This window comes from Panthera pardus, unplaced genomic scaffold, assembly GCF_024362965.1.
Source record: "Panthera pardus isolate Hobbes unplaced genomic scaffold, ASM2436296v1 HiC_scaffold_11, whole genome shotgun sequence".
Lineage (NCBI taxonomy): Eukaryota > Metazoa > Chordata > Mammalia > Carnivora > Felidae > Panthera > Panthera pardus.
Genome location: NW_026526666.1, coordinates 13,750,595 through 13,769,786, shown reverse-complemented (window position 1 = coordinate 13,769,786; position 19,192 = coordinate 13,750,595). Strand labels below are relative to the sequence as shown.

The window sequence follows — 19,192 nt, the reverse complement described above, 5'->3', positions numbered from 1 at the left end:
ATTCTGTGGAAAGACAAATTATATTATGCAAAGCTTCCCAACCAGAGTGCAGTGCATAGGATGGCATATAAGTGTGCTGTTTGTAAATTTTTTTATAGTTTTGAAACTTTAAGTCATTTTCATAACTTAAAAATTTCACAACAGTTGAAATGATATTTGAACATTTTTAGTATGATTCCTTCTGTAAACTTTGGAAACACGGCACATGAAAATATTTTATTATGCCAATTAGTGTTTAATATCATCTGTAATACTTGGCATTTTATTTTTCATGTCATAAGTGTTTGATCTAAGGAAAATATATATTATTTTCACCAAGCTCCACCAGTTTACCTTAGTAAGGCTTACAAATACAATTTTTAGTGTGTGCCATCATGTGACAAAAGTTAGGAAGCATTAGTGTAAGAATGGGTAAGAGCACTGCTTACAGAGTCACAGAGAACTGAATTCAATTCCCACTTTCATTTCCTAGTTGTGAGACCCAGAGCATATAAGTTAACTATATGAATCTTATTTTTCACATATATAAAGTGGGGATGATGATGCCTGTTTCATAATATGCACTAAGGTAATGTATGTAAAATCCTTAGCAAGCAAGTATTCGATATTGGTAACTTCTGTTTTTTATGGTAATGTCTGTGAAAGCTTATCATTTTAAAATGCTACTTTTTTCAGGGGTGTTTCAGACAGTTAATTTGATTTTTTCAAATACTATGTTTTCAGAGGTCTTCAAGGAATTTTAATAAATAACACTTGTGGTAAAAGAAATTAAATATTATCATTTGGTTTTGTAAGTTATTGAATTATTTAGTTTTGTGTTATCTTTAGATTTTTATTTCTTGATATAAAGAAAGATTTACATTTACATCAAGATCCCTTAGCGGATCTTGAGAAAATAGTTTTATACAAAACGAGATTAATGCTTTGTTCTTTAGGATTTTGCTGGGGGTGGTATGGCAAAAATTAAGTTGCATGCAGAGGATTGGAATCATCTAATTCACTTAAACCTTATACAGTTTATTCACATTTAAATACCTGCATTTACTGGCTGAATATGCTTATTATTGAAAGTAGTGTTTTTTGATGATTAGAGAGTTATAATACTGAACTTTTCCTTTAATTTAGGTTACACTAGCTTCTTAATTTGAATTTCCTTAGTACCTATAATCTGTAGCATTCATTTTGCTTTAATAATAACAGTAATACTTTCATAGTTTCATTAGATTCTCATAGGATGGTATTCTTTATAATGTTTGCCATTTTTTTGGCATAAGATTCATAGACCGTTATTTCATTTCTTGTGAGGATGCATCTTGTGTCAGTACAAAAAAAAAAAAAAAGAAGAAGAAGAAGAAACTGGCATAAAAAATAAAAAGTCCTATTTCAAAAATAGGTTAGTTTTTTATAAGCACTTTTTTGTGTCTCTTGTGTCTTTTATTTAAATGCATTTATCACTTCTTCAGCCTGAAATTATGGTCCTTTTCAGGAGTTACAATATTGTAATCTTCCCTATATATGCTAATTCTGAAGTAAGTACAGAGATAACCTTAGAGTAGGGTCTTAGTACTTAATAGATTTGACAAGGCATGTAACCTTTGAATCATTGCTGCAACTGTCCATGCTGTCTTCTTATGTTTAGTTTAGTTTTATTTTATTGGAGAATGGGGCTTGTCAGGGAAAGTAGAGAGGAAAAGATATTTTAAGTACTCAGGAACTAGAAGATTAGCAGTAAAGTCCAAAAAATAGAAATATGGGTCTCATAAGAAGTGTATAGAGCAGGGGACACTAAATTGGTTCAGATAACTGAAGTTTGTTTCAAAGCTTGTTTTCTAGTCAGCAGAATGTAATAGACTAGCACTAATAAAAGACAGTTCTTTGAACTGGTAACTGAGTTCATAAATAGATGATCCCATGTAGTGTAGGGTTAAAGAACAAAGATACTGAAACTTGGGGATTCATCCTAATCTTTGAGCTTCATTTTACTTTTTCTGTACAATGAGGTCCAATCTTAGGGGTTTCTTGTCTGTGATATTAATATTATCGGCCAGATAAAATATTTTAGTGAGTTATAAGGAGGGCTGTTTTTGTTGTCATTTCTCTTATTCTTGAGTTTGACTGAAATTAGTTTAATGTAATAAAGCTGTTTAGGAAGACATAAATTCATAAAGTGCCCATAATGTAAATCTTCAAGAGAATATTAGGAAAAGCGTTGTAGTGATTGATTTCCCCTCCAGTTTTAATTGTCTTCATTTTGGTAAAATTCTTTTTCAGTGTTTAGCAAGTTAGAGTTATCTTTAAGCCTTTATCTACCTGGGCTATCCTGTTACCTGCTTAGCAGTCGTCTGTATCCTATCTGTAATTCAAGCTGCTTGAACTGTATAACATTGTGTTAGGATCACTGTTTAATTGTCCCAGTTTTTATACAGTGCTCTATGTAAGGGAACTATCCTATTTTTCATGTCTTACTACTATTAAGTTGTAACAGAAATGAATATATCTGATATGAACCAAACAAGAAGGACCAAAAAGACCAAATTTGTTTTGACTTGTTGTACATGACTAATGGCCTGGTTGATCTTACAAACAAGCTTCAGAAGGGTATAGTCTTTACACATGGATTTCTTTTGATTTTCAAGTTAGACTTGGAAGATACTTAAAAGTTTAATAGATTTGTTCAGGGCTAGTAGAGACGTTAGTGTGTTCATTGTTCCGTTACTATTTTGCTGTTATAGGCCTCTTTTTGTCACCAAGTCTAATTCACAAATGGGTAAATATTTTTAATATTAATACAAAAAGACTGAGTTTTTTGGATGATGTTAGTGTTTTATATCTTGAAAAATTTTTGTTGCTTAACTTTGAAGTAGATATTATTCAAAAATTTCTTTAGTTGCTCATATAAATCTACAGCTATACAGTCAGGTGTCTCACCATGATTAAAACATACACTCTTACATTTAAATTGTGCTTGTATCTCCTACTTTTATTTATGTGGCCTGCTGTTAACACTTATTACTCTTGTGATATAGGGACCATTTAAATCAGACTTTTTTTTTTTTAATGTTTATTTTTGAGAGAGAGAGTGTGAGAGAGTGAGCAGGGGAGGGTCAGAGAGAGAGAGAGAGGGAGACAGACGATCTGAAGCAGGCTTTGCGCTGATAGGGGGCTTGAACTCATGAATGTGGGGCTCAAAGTCACAGACCGGGAGAATGTGATATGAACTGAAGACAGCCGCTTAAGCGACTGAGCCACCCAGGTACCCCTAAATCAGACTTCTTTAAAATTAATTAGCAAGGTAGTTTGATTCTTGTTATCTTATAATTTCCTGTATTGGTTGGATATAAAAAAATTTTTTTAATGTTTATTTATTTTTGAGAGAGAGAGAGAGAGTGGGGTAGGGGCAGAGAGAGACAGAGACACAGAATCCGAAGCAGGTTCCAGGCTCTGAGCTATCAGCACAGAGCCCAACATGGGGCTCAAACCCACAAGCCATGAGATCATGACCTGAGCCAAAGTCAGACGCCTAACTAACTGAACCACCCAGGTGCCCCAGTGGTTGGATTTTAAAATTAAATAGTATTCCATTGAATTCCAAGAACTTACTATGTTACACTATGTTTGGATTTCTGTTGTAGTCATATATTGATATCTCTAGTTTTTATATTTTTTTATTAAATAGATAGTGTCATATGGAAATGAATTTTGCCCAGGCTCTTGGAAATATGTTTTACAGATTACTGTAAATTACAGAAGGATTGTTTTAAAGTGACACACTTTTGATAGAACATTCCCCCATTTCCTGAAGTTAGAATGTCGGAATCATTAACTTCAAAACAAGGTTCTGTTTGATGTAATGATATAATTACTATTATGATTTTCATAGATAATGTAGTTCTGATGTATGTGTTAGGATAGTGCAGTCTTAAACTTTCCATGGAAGTTATTTCAATGTTGAGTTATGTACTTTTGAAATTAAACACTGAATTACTTCAGTTTAAAAATACCAATCTCTTAGACCATTTTTCAGCATTACTAAATCATCACGTATTTTGGTTCATAACAGGTTGTTAAAAACTAATGTCCTTCCTCCCTCTGCTTCTGAGAAGTATATTTCTCCTTTTATTTTTTTTATTGTGGTTATAACTAAAATCCACATTCACATTCTCATTAATATTTGTACTTTTTTGGATTTTTCTAGATTACTTAAAAGTTTTTTTAATAAACTTTTTATTTTGGAATAATGTCACATTTTATTTCAAAATTTTTTTTTCCTTTATTTTTGAGAGAGAGAGAGAGAGAGAGAGAGAGAGAGAGAGACAGAGTGGGAGTGGGGGAGGGACAGAGAGAGAACGAGACACAGAATCTGAAGCAAGCTCCAGGCTCTGAGCTGTCAGCACAGAGCCTGATGCGGGGCTTGAACTCACAGACTGCGAGATCATGACCTGAACTGAAGAAAAGTGCTTAACCGATTGAGCCACCCAGATGCCCCGGAATAATGTCGCATTTATAGGAAAGTTGCAGAGATAGTACCTAGAGTTCTTGTATACTCTTTACCTGGTTCCTGTTAATATTGACATCTTAGATAGCTGTGGTATGTTGGTCAACAATGTATAATATTGGTGCACAATAGTGCATAGTATTGGTGCATTAATGTTAACTAAACTACATAATTATTTAGATTACATCAGTTTTTCCACTCATGTTCTTTTTCTGCTCCAGGATCTAATCTAGGACACTGCATTGCATTTAGTCAAGGCTGCTTTTTATTGAACTTTTTGGTTTTTAGTGTTGCACTATCCAGAGGAGGCTCATTTATGAGCTTATTTATGATTAGGTATCTCAGATCATCTTTTATGTGCACAGGTACTTTTTTAGCCTGGAGATAAATGAGAAATAGAACTCTTAAGCAGCTAAAGTTGTAGAGATATACAAGTAAACCATGGTAATATACGTGGAATGTGGTTACAGAGGGAGTAACCAATTTTGGGAGGAGGAGAAAGAAACATGCCAGGGAAGTCTTCCTAGAGGAGGCGACATTTGAGGTGGACCTTGAAGGATAAATAGGAACTCTTAAGACAAAGACTAGAGGGAAGTGCATCCACACAGAGGGAGTAGTATATACAAAGGCTCAGAAACATGAGTGAGCAACTAGTTAGATTTGCCTGGGATGAAGGGTTGGTATAGGAGGAATGTGGGAGAAAAAGCTGGAAAGGTGTGCAAGGGCTTTGGAGAGGTTGATTCTAAATTTTAGTAGCTGTCTTTTAAGCCATATTTTTATTTTATAGAGGTGAATATAGATATAATTTGGAGGTAAATCATCTAGGGACTTTGCATTCTCCTCCCTCTTAGCTGCCTTTTTTGCCATTCCACTGCTATTCATGCTGTAGCAAAAGGTTAGTAAAAGTAAATATATATATGAACTCCACACTTTTGAGTTTTGACTTTCAGTATTGGTGAACATTTATGTGGTAGAGGAAATTGGAATTGTAGGCATCTTTGTGACCTGACAACTCAGTTGATAGTATTTTACTGTTTGTGAATTAAAAAATTTTTTTTAAATATTTATTTTTGAGAGAGACAGAGCGTGAGCAGGGGAGGGGCAGAGAGAGAAGGAGACACAGAATCTGAAGCAGGCTTCAGGCTCTGAGCTGTCAGCACAGAGCCGATTGGGGCTCAAACCCATGAACCATGAGATCATGACCTGAGCCGAAGTCAGACACTTAACCAACTGAGCTACCCAGGCACCCCTCTATTTGTGAATTTTTTAGATGTGGCATTTATATTTGATTAAATAGACGTGTAGAAAAGTGCTGTATGTGCCATCAATGTTTAGGAGACTTAAGTAGGGATCTGATTCTAACGTTTTTAAATGTAAAATTTTTAAATGTAAAATGTGGGTTTTGATGAATGGATGTGATATTCCAGTTAATTTTGGAGGACATCACTATATATAAAAAATTTTCTGTATGGGTTAAAAATGAGTATTTTACATTTTCTATCTCACAAGAAAAGTTTTGAGGCAGAGCTAGAAAGAAATACACCTTTGCAAAAATAGTTTTCAATCATGTCAGATATACATACCATATAATTTAGCATCAGCACTAAAATGACAATTTTTGCTCTGCTTTAAAATTTTTTTTAATGTTTTTATTTATTTTTTGAAGGAGAGAGAGAGACAGAGCATGAGTGGGGGAGGAGCAGAGAGAGAGGGAGACATAGAATTTGAAGCAGGCTCCAGGCTCTAAACCGTCAGCACAGAGCCCGATGTGGGGCTTGAACTCACGAACTGTGAGATCATGACCTGAGCTGAAGTCAGACGCCCAACCAACTGAGACACCCAGGCGCTCCTGTTGCTCTGCTTTTAAAGAAATAAAAGGAAATTTACTCACCAGGTCCAAAATCAGAACATTGAGGCAGTCATGATAATCCTCCCCTCCTTGCTTACAAATAACTGCTCCCTTAAGCATTCTTTTTATATTCCACAAAAGTGTAGAAGAAACCCCACTTCTCCCCCTTGATTGGCCAGCTGCCCAAAGGGGACACATGATCTTTAGCAACACTCAAGTTACCATTTTCATATTCTAAAGTGAGTGAGCTGCCTCTTTTTTTTTTTCCCCCTCATTAATCTAGGATTTTACTTACACATTGTGATCTTATAGTTTAGGATGACTTTTTCTGTATCCTCTAGTGCAGATTCCTCAGATAATCTCATTGGTCCTACTCATCTTTTGGAGCTAGGTCACACAGGGTGTAGGCCATTTGTCAGCCTGTGACTGGGTGATTCCTGTGTCAGGTATTTACTCCTGATCCAATCACAGATTGGGGAGTGGCTTAGGTCTTGTAGGCAATTGCCCACTGAAGAAGCTAGGTGGGGATATCTCTAGGGGATATAGGCAGGCATATATTCTGAAATTATGTCTACTATGTCAGTTTAGTTTTATCAGAAACTTCTTAAATGTGCTTTAAGCCTTTTTGGTTGTGGGTATGTGATTGCTTCCTAGAAAAATCTTTTTCACAGATGAGACCCATTATCTCTGTCCCAGTCACAACTTACTGTCATCTCTTACCTTTAAGATATTCATTCATCCATTCACTGAACAAATATTTGAGTACTCACTATGTTCCATGCGCTCTTTTAGATGTTGGGACACAGGATGTTCAGGACATATTCATAGCAGTTTATTTCACTGAAGTGGATGGTGGGTGCAAGGGTGCTGGGGTAGAATTTGAGAGTAAGGTTTAGAGGGGAATAAGAAGAATAGAAGCCTTGTGGGTGAGTCCATATTTATTGTCAGGTATACTTGTGGGGTGAGAGTTGAAGGCCTAGCCAGGCATGGGTGTAGGGCTGAGTAAAGATAGCAAAGGAATGGAAATCTTCTGTTAACTGCCCACATTGAAAATTCCATCCATTGCAGCTGGCATTTACAAAATGTGATTAGGCAACTACTGAATCTCACAGAAACTCAAGCCATTCATCCCACAGCTATTATGTGCCTACTCTGTCCTAGATGGGGTGGGGGAGTAGAAACACAAAAAGAAGGAAGGCACTGTTTTGTGCTTTCTAGGAGTGTGCTTTTGAGTTTAGGACTAATGGAGTCCTAAACAGGTTCAAACCCAAGTAATTACAGTAGTTTGACCAAATATTAGTGTTATGGTGTTTGACACTAAGCCGTAGGGCCAGGTTGAGCGTCGTTGCATGCCCTTAAGGGAGAAGTACATAGATGTGGAAGGGTTTTCAGATCCTACTAGAAAGAGTTTCATTACCATTTTAATCAAAATCAAGAAAACCAATTAGCAGTTTATGAAAAGCAAGGAGATTAGGAGTTGGAAAGACAAGCAAATAATTTTTTTTAGAGTAGACAGACTTGGCTAGAGATAATGAGGTGAAGTGGCTTAGAATGATAGTTTGGGACTTAGTTTTGGAAATTAACCTCTGGGACTCATGCCGAAAGGGTAGAATCTGTGTCAGCCATCAGAGTGGGAGTAGTAACTCCGTGGAGAGGGAATGAAGACGGCTTCAGCAGAGAGCTGTAGTTTGAATTGAGTAGGTTTTCAACGGTGTTCATATGTAGAGGCATGGCTTGCTTGGAGGGACAGGGGCTGGGTGAAGTGATTATTCTGATATTTTAGGCTATGGAAACTTACTAATTTCATAAGAAAAATAGATCTAACTTTTCCATGAGACCACACATTCCTTTTTTGTATTTGAAGTCTCTGTGTCCACCAGTTCCAGGCACATTTGAGAGAATGTTTGTTTAAAAAAAAAAAAGAATGAATAACAATCTTTATTTGCTACATAATGTTTTTCCTGTCTGTAATTCTGCTAACCTTTTCTTTTACTGATTCGGGAGCAACTGGTTTTTGTATTAAGTATGGTACTTTGAAAAGCATTTTGAACGAATGTCATTTTTAACTTTAATCTGAATTTTCATTTTGTTAGTTACTTATGCCTGTTAATAAAAAGAAATCAATGGGAGCAGTAGATAAGTTTATTATTAGAAACAGCATGGACTGCTGCTGTGATCTTTAGTTAGAGGTACTCATATTTTTTTGTTTTTGTTTTTGTTTTTTTTTTTTTTTTTTTTTTTAAGAAAAGCAATGTAACTTGAATTGCTAACTTGAATGTTCTGTTAGTTTGAGCCTATGTAATTATAGAATACCCTGAAAAACAAATATAGAAGGTTGGCTGCCAGATAACTCTTACTTCTTTACATTGCTGCACTCTTTAATTCTTTGTACTTTTTGTCCAGTCTTGAGCAGGAGTGGGTGATTGGAGAGCATGCTGATCACTGTATTATGGCAGCTATTTTGAATGGTTGGGTTAAATAGGAAGATGTGGATAATAGGAAGATGTGGATCTGTGGTTTGATCTGAAGCCTCTGTGTGTCAGAAGTAGAGTTTTAATCTACTTTTAGCATTATAATAATTGTAGTCATAGAATGTTAGAGTGCAATCTAGGCCAAAGCCCTTCACATTTTATGTATGAGGAGATAGACAGGCATTGTGAAGTTAGGTGACTTGCCCAAGGTCACACAGCTAGTCATTGTAGAGCTAGCACTAAAATCTGCTTTTCCACTGAATTTATTACGACATGGTATCATTGACTAAAAAAATCTTTTTAAGTGAAGTTAGAAAAATCAAATATATTTGCTGATCAGGCTTTCAGCCTATTGTGGGTGGGAGGCTGTCTATGCGTGATCTAGTCGTATGCTCCCATGTGTCTGGAAGGGGTGGAAGGGAGAGCATGGGTGGGCTGTAGAAAGACCAAGAAGAGTATCTTGGTTTAGCACTGGCTAGAAGATTGTCTAAAAATAGTGCCATATTGGGACTTAGCTATGCAGACCTCTAGAAAGGGGGCTATGCCCTACTTAAAATGCTGAACTTCTAGGAGTTCAAGATTTCTCCACAAAGGAAAAAGGAAAAGGAGATGTTTGGGTTGCTATTGGAATAACTGCTAGTACCCATGATAGTGGTACAAAAACCTTTGAGGAACGTTCAAAGAAAAGCTGTAAGAAGTGCAGATGGGTGAGAAGTGTGGGAGGAGAGGTAGTTAGGAGTATCTAAGGGCTGAAAATATATTTAAAGAAGAGAGTGTTTTTGTTCCTCATGGTAGGGTGGAGAAAATGATTAATGCTTTGACACAGTTTGCTGTGGCATTTAGGCTCTAAGTTTCGGTTGTAGTGTGAGAATCCAGCCTCCATCTAGGGTTTTATTATTGTGAAATAGCTGCTAAGTAGTTTTACCATTTCTGCTGGATTTTGAACCAACATACACTATCTAGGGAGTTTTTATTAAATTAAACTTTTGGGGACTTAATATTACTTGGTAGTATTCCAAACAGTGAAAACAGCATTCACAAATAATAGCTGGTTAACATTTATTGAGTGCCTACTATGTACCAGGTACTGTTCTGAACATCTCCTATTGACCCTTGTTTTACAGATAAGGAAATTCATTGTGCCTGAAGGCACAGGAGTATAAAAAAGCATAATATACTCCGGTACCTTGCTTGGACTGGCTGTAAGGTTTCTTTTAGTCAAAATGAAAGAAGAAAGAGAAGGCATCGAGTGACTGTGTTTTTGAATATCAACCATCTTTTAGGGTTAATTTCTTTAAAATTTTTTTTAAGTTTATTTTGAGAGAGATTGAGAGTGGGGGAAGGACAGAGGGAGAGAGGGAGAGAGGAAGAGAGGGAGAGAGGGAGAGAGAGAGAGAGAGAGAGAGAGAGAATCCCAAGCAGGTCCTGTGCTGCCAGCGCAGAGCCTGATGTGGGGCCTGAACCCACAAACTTTGAGATCATGACCTGAGCCAAAGTCGGATACCCAACTGACTGAGCCACCCAGGTGCCCTAGGGTTAATTAATTTTTTAAAATCAGTGCGTATGTAAGTTGAATGTATTTGCTCATGATAATTATTTACTTATATTAGCACTTCACTGGCCTTTAAAAGTTTTGCAAAGACATTGTCACCGTCTCTCATTTTTCATGCCCATAATTTATGTTATGGGAAGAAATAGGGGGAACATGTGATGGTGTCTCCTCACCAGGAGCTCCTTAAGAATGAAATGTGGGATGTATTTAGGTAAATATAATGATTTTATGGTAGAGTATATACTGGTGAATTGTTTTTCATCTGACCTTGTTCTATTTGATTGTTTATAAGATTTTCTAAATTAATTCTACCCCTTTATCCTCTGCAGATTGCCTTCCTTTTATTGTGAGTAAGACCATCTAATTTGGCTCCTTTTCTCCTTTTTCTCTCAAAAATCTCCATACTTCCCTCCCCTCCCCAATCCTTTCTTCCTCTTTATAGGAGATGTCCTTTAGATACATACTGTTTTAAGGATGAGTCTTCTAAGTCGAAATGATTCCATTCCCTCCTGACTTTTCTCCCCTCTGTATCCTATACCCTGACCATTTCTATCCCTCCTGCCTACAGAGTCTTCTTTACTTCCTCCCTCTCCAAGCTATAGGTTGTATCTTTGCAGTTCCTTTGTATCTATTCCATTCTTTGTTTCTTTAATATTTTTACTGTGGTAGATTGAAGATGGGAAAATGAATATCTGCTTAAATTTGTGAATTCTTTTTAAGTTTATTTATTTTGAGGGACAGAGAGAGAGAGAATGAGAAGGGGACAGAGGATCCAAAGTGGGCTCTGTTCTGACAGTAGAGAGCCTGATGTGGGGCTTGAACTCATGAACCATGAGATTGTGACCGAGCCGAAGTGAACTGCTTAACCATCTGAGCCACCCAGGCGCTCCAAATTTGTGATGAATTTTAAAGGAAGATAGATTAAAAAAAAAAAAAGTGAATAAAATTAGGAAAGTTCCAAACATCATGTAATACGTATTGGGGGAGGGAGATGAGACATGGGAAGCAGTTTTGGGAAGGCCTAAGAGCAAGATGTTATTAGAGAGGAAACTTACTACCAAAGCAATGGAACACAAGAGGATTGAGGTAAAAATTAAGAGTTCAGACCTAATAAGAAAGGGTTATAGAAAATGTTAGAAGAATTTAGAGAGTTATTAGTGCCATTTGGAAATGATAAGAAAGAGGGGCTTTGAGCTACAAGTTTGAGAAATTTCAGCAGTAACATAATAGTAACACTGTCAGGCTCAGCCCTGTGAGGAGTAGAAAGGATTCATTTGAGAAATGCATAAGAAGAGAGATTTTGTTACAGCTTGATGTAAGGAGAGAAGAGTGAGTGGGTTCCAGATGATTCTTAGATTTCGTACTTGGAAGACAGGTAAGATGGTGGCACTTTTCTTGCTGATCTAGAAGCTGAATGGTCAAAGACTTTTGGTATAAAGCAATTCATTCTTTGCACAAAATGCCCTGGAACACCCAATAAAATACATCTTCTATTTAGTTCTGTGGTCAGTAAGAGGTGCCTTTAAGAGGTGGAACTGAATGCCTAGTAAAAGCTTGGGTGAATATATGTAGTGTGATAGTAAAGAGAAGAACAAACTGACATTTTATCAGGGAACCTTGGAAACATGAGAAGCAGGGCAACATACTTTTTTAAAATCGTCACCTTCAGGGGTGCCTGGATTCAGTTGGTTAAGCGTCTCTTTGTTTCGGCTCAGGTCATGGTCTCACGGTTTGTGAGTTCAAGCCCCCCATTGGGCTCTGTGCTAGCAGTACAGAGTTGGCTTGGGATTCTCTCTCTCCTCTCTCTCTGCCTCTCCCCTACTTGTGCTGTCTCTGTCTCTCTCAAAAATAAAATAAAGCTTTAAAAAATAAATAAAATCACCACCTTCATAGGGTGGAACTTAATGAGATGGGTAGAAATTGGTTCTGAGAATAATAGACTCATTGATTATTTCATTCAGTCCAACATAAATGATAGAAATCCTGCTTTCAATATATTAAAAAATGTGCACATTACTTCATTTATTTCTATTTTTCCTAGTTAATTTAGTAGCTGTTGCTAACATGGGGTCATCTAGGAATTCTGTGTTTTAAACTAGTATTTAAAATATACCTGGTATGCTTTTGTATTCTCTTCTCCAGAATTGAATCATTTAAAATTTTTTTTTAATTTTCTTAAGTTCATTTATTTATTTTGAGAGAGACAGAGTTCAGGCAGGGGAGGGGCAGGGAGAGGGAGAATCCCAGGCTCTTACACAAGAGTTCGAAGTCCTGAAGCCATGAGATCATGACCTGAGCAGAAATCAAGAGTTGGATGCTTAATTGACTGATCCACCCAGGTGCCTCAGGTTTTTTTTTAGATATCTATGGGAGAAAGCACTTTTTTCTAACAGTGTCATTAAAGAAACAGAACAGATGAACATAAGGGAAGGGAAGCAAAAATAATATAAAAACGAGGGGGCAAAACATGAGAGACTCTTAAATATTGGAGAACAAACAGAGGGTTACTGGAGAGGTTGTGGGAGGGGAGATGGGCTAAATGGGTAAGGGGCTCTAAGGAATCTACTCCTGAAATCATTGTTGGACTGTATGCTAACTAATTTGGATGTAAATTAAAAAAATAAAATTAAAAAAAAATTCTTTGTGTTATATGAATATTTAGTGCTACCCCTAATATCTCTGCTATGATAAGAGCAGAGATAAAGTCGGACAGAAATGTCCTTTTTGAGTATGTAAAAATGTAGATTCCTGGAATTTTCAAATTAATTTGAATTTTGTTTTAACTAACAGTTTTGGTTGGTAGAGTTGAGAAATATTTAGTAAAGGATTGTGCTTATTAAGCATTAGTAATTTATCTGTTCCAGAATATTTATTTGTTAGCCAATTTATGTCATGACCAGTTCTAGGTCCTGGAAATACAGAGATGACTAAACCTTCATGGGGTTTATAGTCTAGTGAGATAGGAAATGAACAAATCTGTGATGTGAAGAACTGATCAGTGCTTTGAAAAAATATAACCTAGAGTAAGAGAGAGAGTGATGGGGTGGGGACTGTTTAGATGGATTAATCAGGGAAGGCTGTTCTGAGGGAAGAAGAAACTCTTGCAAAGACTTTCCAGTCAGAGGGAATAGTAAATGCCAGGGAGCATGAGTCAGGATCTAGCTCACTGAGGACCAGTTTGGTATGTTGGAAGAAGAGCAAGAAAGCTGGTCTGACAAGAGCAGAGAGAACAAAGTGGAGAATGATAGGAATTGAGGGTAAAGTGGTAGGCAGGGACCAGAGCTTGTTTTCCCTTCTTGCCCATGGATTTTTTTAAAATTAAAGTTATTTAGGGGCGCCTGGGTGGCTCAGTCAGTTGGGTGTCTGACTTCGGCTCAGGTCACAATCTCGCGGTATGTGGGTTCAAGCCCCGCGTCGGGCTCTGTGCTGACTGCTCAGAGCCTGGAGCCTGTTTCGGATTCTGTGTCTCCCTCTCTCTCTGCCCCTCCCCCGTTCATGCTCTGTCTCTCTTTGTCTCAAAAATAAATAAACGTTTAAAAAAAATTTTTTTTTAATTAAAGTTATTTATTTATTTATTTAGACAGAGACAGTACAAATTGGGGAGGGGCAGAGAGAGACAGAGAGAGAGAGAGAGAGAGAGAGAGAGAGAGAGGGAGGGAGGGAGACTCCCAAGCAGGCTCCATGATGCCACAGCGTGGAGCCTGATGTGGGGCTTGAACTCACGAAACCCTGAGATCATGACCTGAGCTGAAACCAAGAGTCAGATGCTCAACCGAGCCACCCAGGTGCCCCTGCCCATGGATTTTAATTTGAGTGTACAGTTGACCCTTGAATGACATGGCATAGGGGTACTAATACCCCCACCCCACCCTGCATACTGAAAAACCTGTGTATAACTTTTTGACTCCCCCAAAACTTAACTACTAAAAGCCTACTATTTTTTTAAATTTATTTACTTATTTATCTTGAGAGAGAGCAAGAGCAGGGAAGGGATATAGAGAGAGGGATACAGAGAATCCCAAGCAGGCTCTGCACTGTCAGCATATAGCCTGATGTGGGACTTGAACTCCCAAACTGTGAGATCATGACCTGAGCTGAAACCAAGAGTCCCATACTCAATTGACCAAGCCACCCAGGCACTCCCTAGTAGCCTACCATTGACTGGAAGTCTTACCAGTAACAAATAATAAACACATTTTTTGTGTTATGTGTATTATTTTCTGTATTCTTACAATAAAGTAAACTAGAGAAAAGAAAATGTTATTAAAATATTACAGTACTGGGGCGCCTGGGTGGCTCAGTCGGTTAAGCGGCCGACTCAGGTCATGATCTTGCAGTCCGTGAGTTTGAGCCCCACGTCGGGCTCTGTGCTGACAGCTCAGAACCTGGAGCCTGTTTCAGATTCTGTGTCTCCCTCTCTCTGACCCTCTCCCATTCATGCTCTCTCTCTGTCTCAAAAAATAAATAAACGTTAAAAAAATTTTTTAAATATTACAGTACTGTATTGCATTTATTGAAAAAAAATGTGTATAAATGGACCTGTGTAGTCCAAACCTGTGTTATTCAAGGGTCAGCTGTAATTGGAGACCATAGGAGTTTTGGGGCAGATTTGCGACATGATTTGATTTACCTTTTGAAAGTTCATTCCAGCTACTGAGTGGAAAACTGACCATAGGAAAGGCAAGGTCTCAGGCATTGGACCATTTAGGAAGCTTTTATAGTGATCCAGGCCTTGTGGTTTCCAATGTGCTTATGATAATCTATGTGGTATAAGAAGAAACTGTTACAACTATATATTTATTTTTCAAAAATTAAGCTTTACTAATATTTGATATACATGTTGGTACTGGTACCTACATTCCATCTGTGTATTAGTTCCATGTGACCTACCATTTTTGGCCTGAGCAACCGGGCAAGTGCTAGTATTTACTAAGATGAGAACAGGGTGGAGCAGGGTTTGTTTGGAGGTAAGGGTAAGAAAGCAGGAACTCACTTTTGGGCATCTTAAGTTTGAGGTGCCTATTCAAAATCTAATGAGATTTATCAGGTAGGTGGTTTAGATGTATGACTCTGGAGCCAAGGTTAGAGATATAAATTTGGAAATCATTAGCATAGAAGCAGTATCCAACAACTGGAGCCTAATTGTGTGAATACAGATTTCAGCTTTGCCACTTACTGGCTTTAATTGTGGACAAGTTAACTTGGCATCTCTCTGCTTCATTTACCTCATCTATAAAATGGAGAAAATAAGTGTCTGCCTCACTGGGTTATTGTGAGGATTAAACGAGTTAATAAAAGCAAAGTGCTTAGAACAGCGTCTGGCACGCAGTGTACCCTAGATATTAACTATTGCTATCGATTTATAAATGGTGTTTAAGACCAGGGGATTTGATGAAATAACCTAAAGAATGAATGTAGGTAGAGAAAAGGGCCCAAGGAAGAAGTGCTGAAACACTATAACCTTTCGGATTCAGAGACCAGAGGGAGGAGACTGAGGAGTGGGTTAGGGGTCAAACGAGGAGGATATGGGGTCTGGAAGCCTGCCTAGTGAAGAAAATATTTCAAGGGGAGAAGTCATCATTGGACAAATTCTGTGCAAGAGGTTGGGTAAGATGAGGACCTAGAATTGACCATTGGGTTTGTTAAAATGGAAGCTGTTAGACACCATGAGAAGTGGTTTCAGTAGAGTGGTAGATATGAACATCTGGTTGGGGTGGCTTAAGGAGAGAATTGGAAGTACAGAACCGGAGAACATGGATATAGACAACTCAGAAAAAGAGAATATGGAGTAGTAGTTAGAGGAATATGTGCAGAGTCCAGGAAAGGCTGGAATGGGGGTGTGTGTTGATTTAAAATGGAAGATACTACAGCAAGTTTGTATACTGATGAGAGTGTCCCAGTGGGAAGAGAGAACTTCACATATGAGTGACATGGGATAATTGCAGTAGCCAAGACTGTCAATAGGTAAAATCAGGTGGTTTAGGGCACAATTGGAGGGATTTGTCTTAGACATTAGCAGAGACCGTTCATCCATTGATGAAGATAGAGAATATTAGTAGGGGTACAGGTAGATTGGTGGATTTGGTTATGGGATTTGGTTATGAACTAGTTTCTTGAGTGCTTTAATTTTTCCAAGAAGGGAGAGGAAAGATCATCACCAGAGAGTCAGAAGTGGGAAAGAGTTTGTAAGGTTTGAGAGAGAGAAGAGGTGGTATTATATAGGCATATTGGAAGGTGGGAGAATTAATTAATTAATTAATTAAAAAGGTGGGAAATGCAGGTGAAATAACAAGTTCAGAGGACTCATCTGACATTGGTGATCATTAAAGTGATTCCAGCTTGCAGACGGGGGAAATGTGGTTTTGAGAGCATATATAGAGAAAAAAAGCAGTGGAGGTGACGGCTCCTGTGTTTCTATTTTGAACTCTAGTCACATGGCTGAGAGGATTGCTCTTGGAACATTCCTCAGATCCATGGATGTTGACAGAGGAATTAATAGGCCAATTACTAATAGGCCAAAAACTAATCATTTCATTTTTACCTGTGTTTATTTTCTACATCATGATGTTTTGTGTAGAGGATGAGTTCCTAGAGGTGTTTACGTTGCCCTATCTCCTTGAGCATGCCTACTTTACACAAATGATATCAAATAGGTCCTGGGATTACTTTCAGTGATTATATTTGGTTGCTGAGTTATGCTAAGAAAGTAAAAAACTCTAATAGGACAGTTTAGTAGTTTTCTTTTTTTTTTTTAATGTTTATTTTGAGAGAGAGAGACAGCATGAACAGGGGAGAGAGGGAGACACAGAATCTGAAACAGGCTCTAGGCTCCAAGCTGTCAGCTCTAATAGAGCCTGACGTGGGGTTTGAACCCTTGAGCCGGGAGATCATGACCTGAGTGGAAGTGGCTTAACTGACTGAGCCACCCAGGCACCCCAGTTTAGTAGTTTTTCTTGACAGAAAGCCTCACCTAAGTTTGCCCTAGGACCTGTGGTTTCCATTAGTCTAGAATTATCCCTCGTGTCGATTTCATACTTTGTTCAATTACAAGTGAATTCAAAGTCTGGTTTTTGTTTCTTTCAGGTGCTGGAGAATCTGGTAAAAGCACCATCGTGAAACAGATGAAGTAAGTTGGAACATGGCCTTTTGTAAAACTACACTTCCTCATAATGCATGGAAGTCTGTAGTATCTTTTTATTTTATGTCCGTGGTAATGATCTATGGTTTTCTTTTTAAAGAATCATTCATGAGGATGGCTATTCGGAGGAAGAATGTAAACAATATAAAGTAGTTGTCTACAGCAATACCATACAGTCCATCATTGCAATCATAAGAGCCATGGGACGGCTAAAGATTGACTTTGGGGAAGCTGCCAGAGCAGTAAGTGTTTCTCATTTCCTCTTCACTTGCTCCCTTTGAGTAGATGCAGTTAGGCAAAATTTGCTTCATGTTTTAGGGAAATGAACGTAAGCAACAAGATAAGATGTAGCAAAATACGGTTGCTCATTTGAGAAGTATTAGCAACCAGCTTTAGAAGATATTAGATTACCGCCACAAAGAGGAGTCAAGGAAATGGGATTCTGTGGGTATACTGTAGGTTTCTGTGATAACTCTTTTATTCACTTCTTTTATAGCACTGATTACTTTTATTTTATAGTATTAAATGCTAATAAGTTGAAATAATCTAAAAGAGGTGCCTCTGACTTCTGAGGTGTAAAGATAAAAGACAAAATCAGTCTCCCAAAGTAAACTTGATAAGGACATGGACACTAAGTCAAAATTTTAGGGGCGATTTTTAGGTATTCAAAGGTACTATATCCCTATACTACATTGGACTACAGCCTATAGAATTGGATGATACGACATCCTATGATGATAATTACACATGTCAGATATTCAAAAGTTATGTTGATTAATTATAACACTTCGTGTACTATGTAATTCTTGTTTGTCAATTAGAGTGTTTGGTGCAGTGGGGAGAGGGCTAAAATGAAGGTAGGAGATCTTTTATATAGTCCAAGTCTATATTGTCTAAGAGAAGGCTTGTAAAGTATAGAATGATTCCCTAGACCTAAGGCAGACATTCGCTGTGTTCAGAGTGTTATTCCTAGGCGCTATGGACAATAAAAGGAGGCTCTGCCTGGAAAAGCAAAGCCTCTGTGTCTGTGAACTAGCTTAGGAATTCTTATCTACTCTCAACTTACCAAATAATAAGTTATTAATGCAGATTAATATTCAGTAAATAAGTGGGGAAATTGTTGATGGGAGAAATTACAAAAGGATGGTCATAATTGGATGGTATTTGACTAGGAATCTTAGAAGTGGAGTAAGGGAAGAGGAGCCAGGGAAAAGGTTGTAAAATGATTGGAGACAAGAGTAGCAAAAGAGGGGATGAGGAAATGTGTGAGGCACGACTTTTATGTTTTGTAAAAAGGTGCCATATTACAAAAATTGAAGACTTTGTTTCTCTAAGCATCTGAGAGGGAAAAGTATGCTAGTGACTGCAAGAGTAAACAAAGCATTTTTGTCTTACATCTTTCCATCCCTTCTCTACCTCCTGCTTTTCATTTCTTTTCCTTTCTTTCCTCTTCCCCCCAGCTCTCCCCAGTGTTCTTATTTTTTCCCTCCCTTTTGTCATCCCTTCCTGTCACCTAACTCTCCATCTCTGTCATGTTTGCCATATCCGATAACTGGTCAGTACTACTGTGTTTAGTCCCTTCCCTCTCTTTGTTGGCTTTTACTCCATCTCAGTTATTTACTCCTTCTCTTTGTTTCTTCCTTTATCTATCACCATCTGTCCTTTATATCTCTTAATCATCCTTCCT

The 19,192-nt window shown here is 37.6% G+C and overlaps 1 protein-coding gene across 1 annotated transcript in view; it reads left to right on the top strand.

The window, feature by feature from the left end:
* The window catches only part of GNAI3 (G protein subunit alpha i3), a 38,253-nt gene that overhangs the window by 3,236 nt on the left and 15,825 nt on the right, over nucleotides 1-19,192 (top strand). The window contains exons 2-3 of the mRNA XM_019457761.2: nucleotides 17,451-17,493; nucleotides 17,606-17,747. Coding sequence (XP_019313306.1) covers nucleotides 17,451-17,493; nucleotides 17,606-17,747 — 185 coding nt within the window. The remainder of the gene's footprint in view (nucleotides 1-17,450; nucleotides 17,494-17,605; nucleotides 17,748-19,192) is intronic.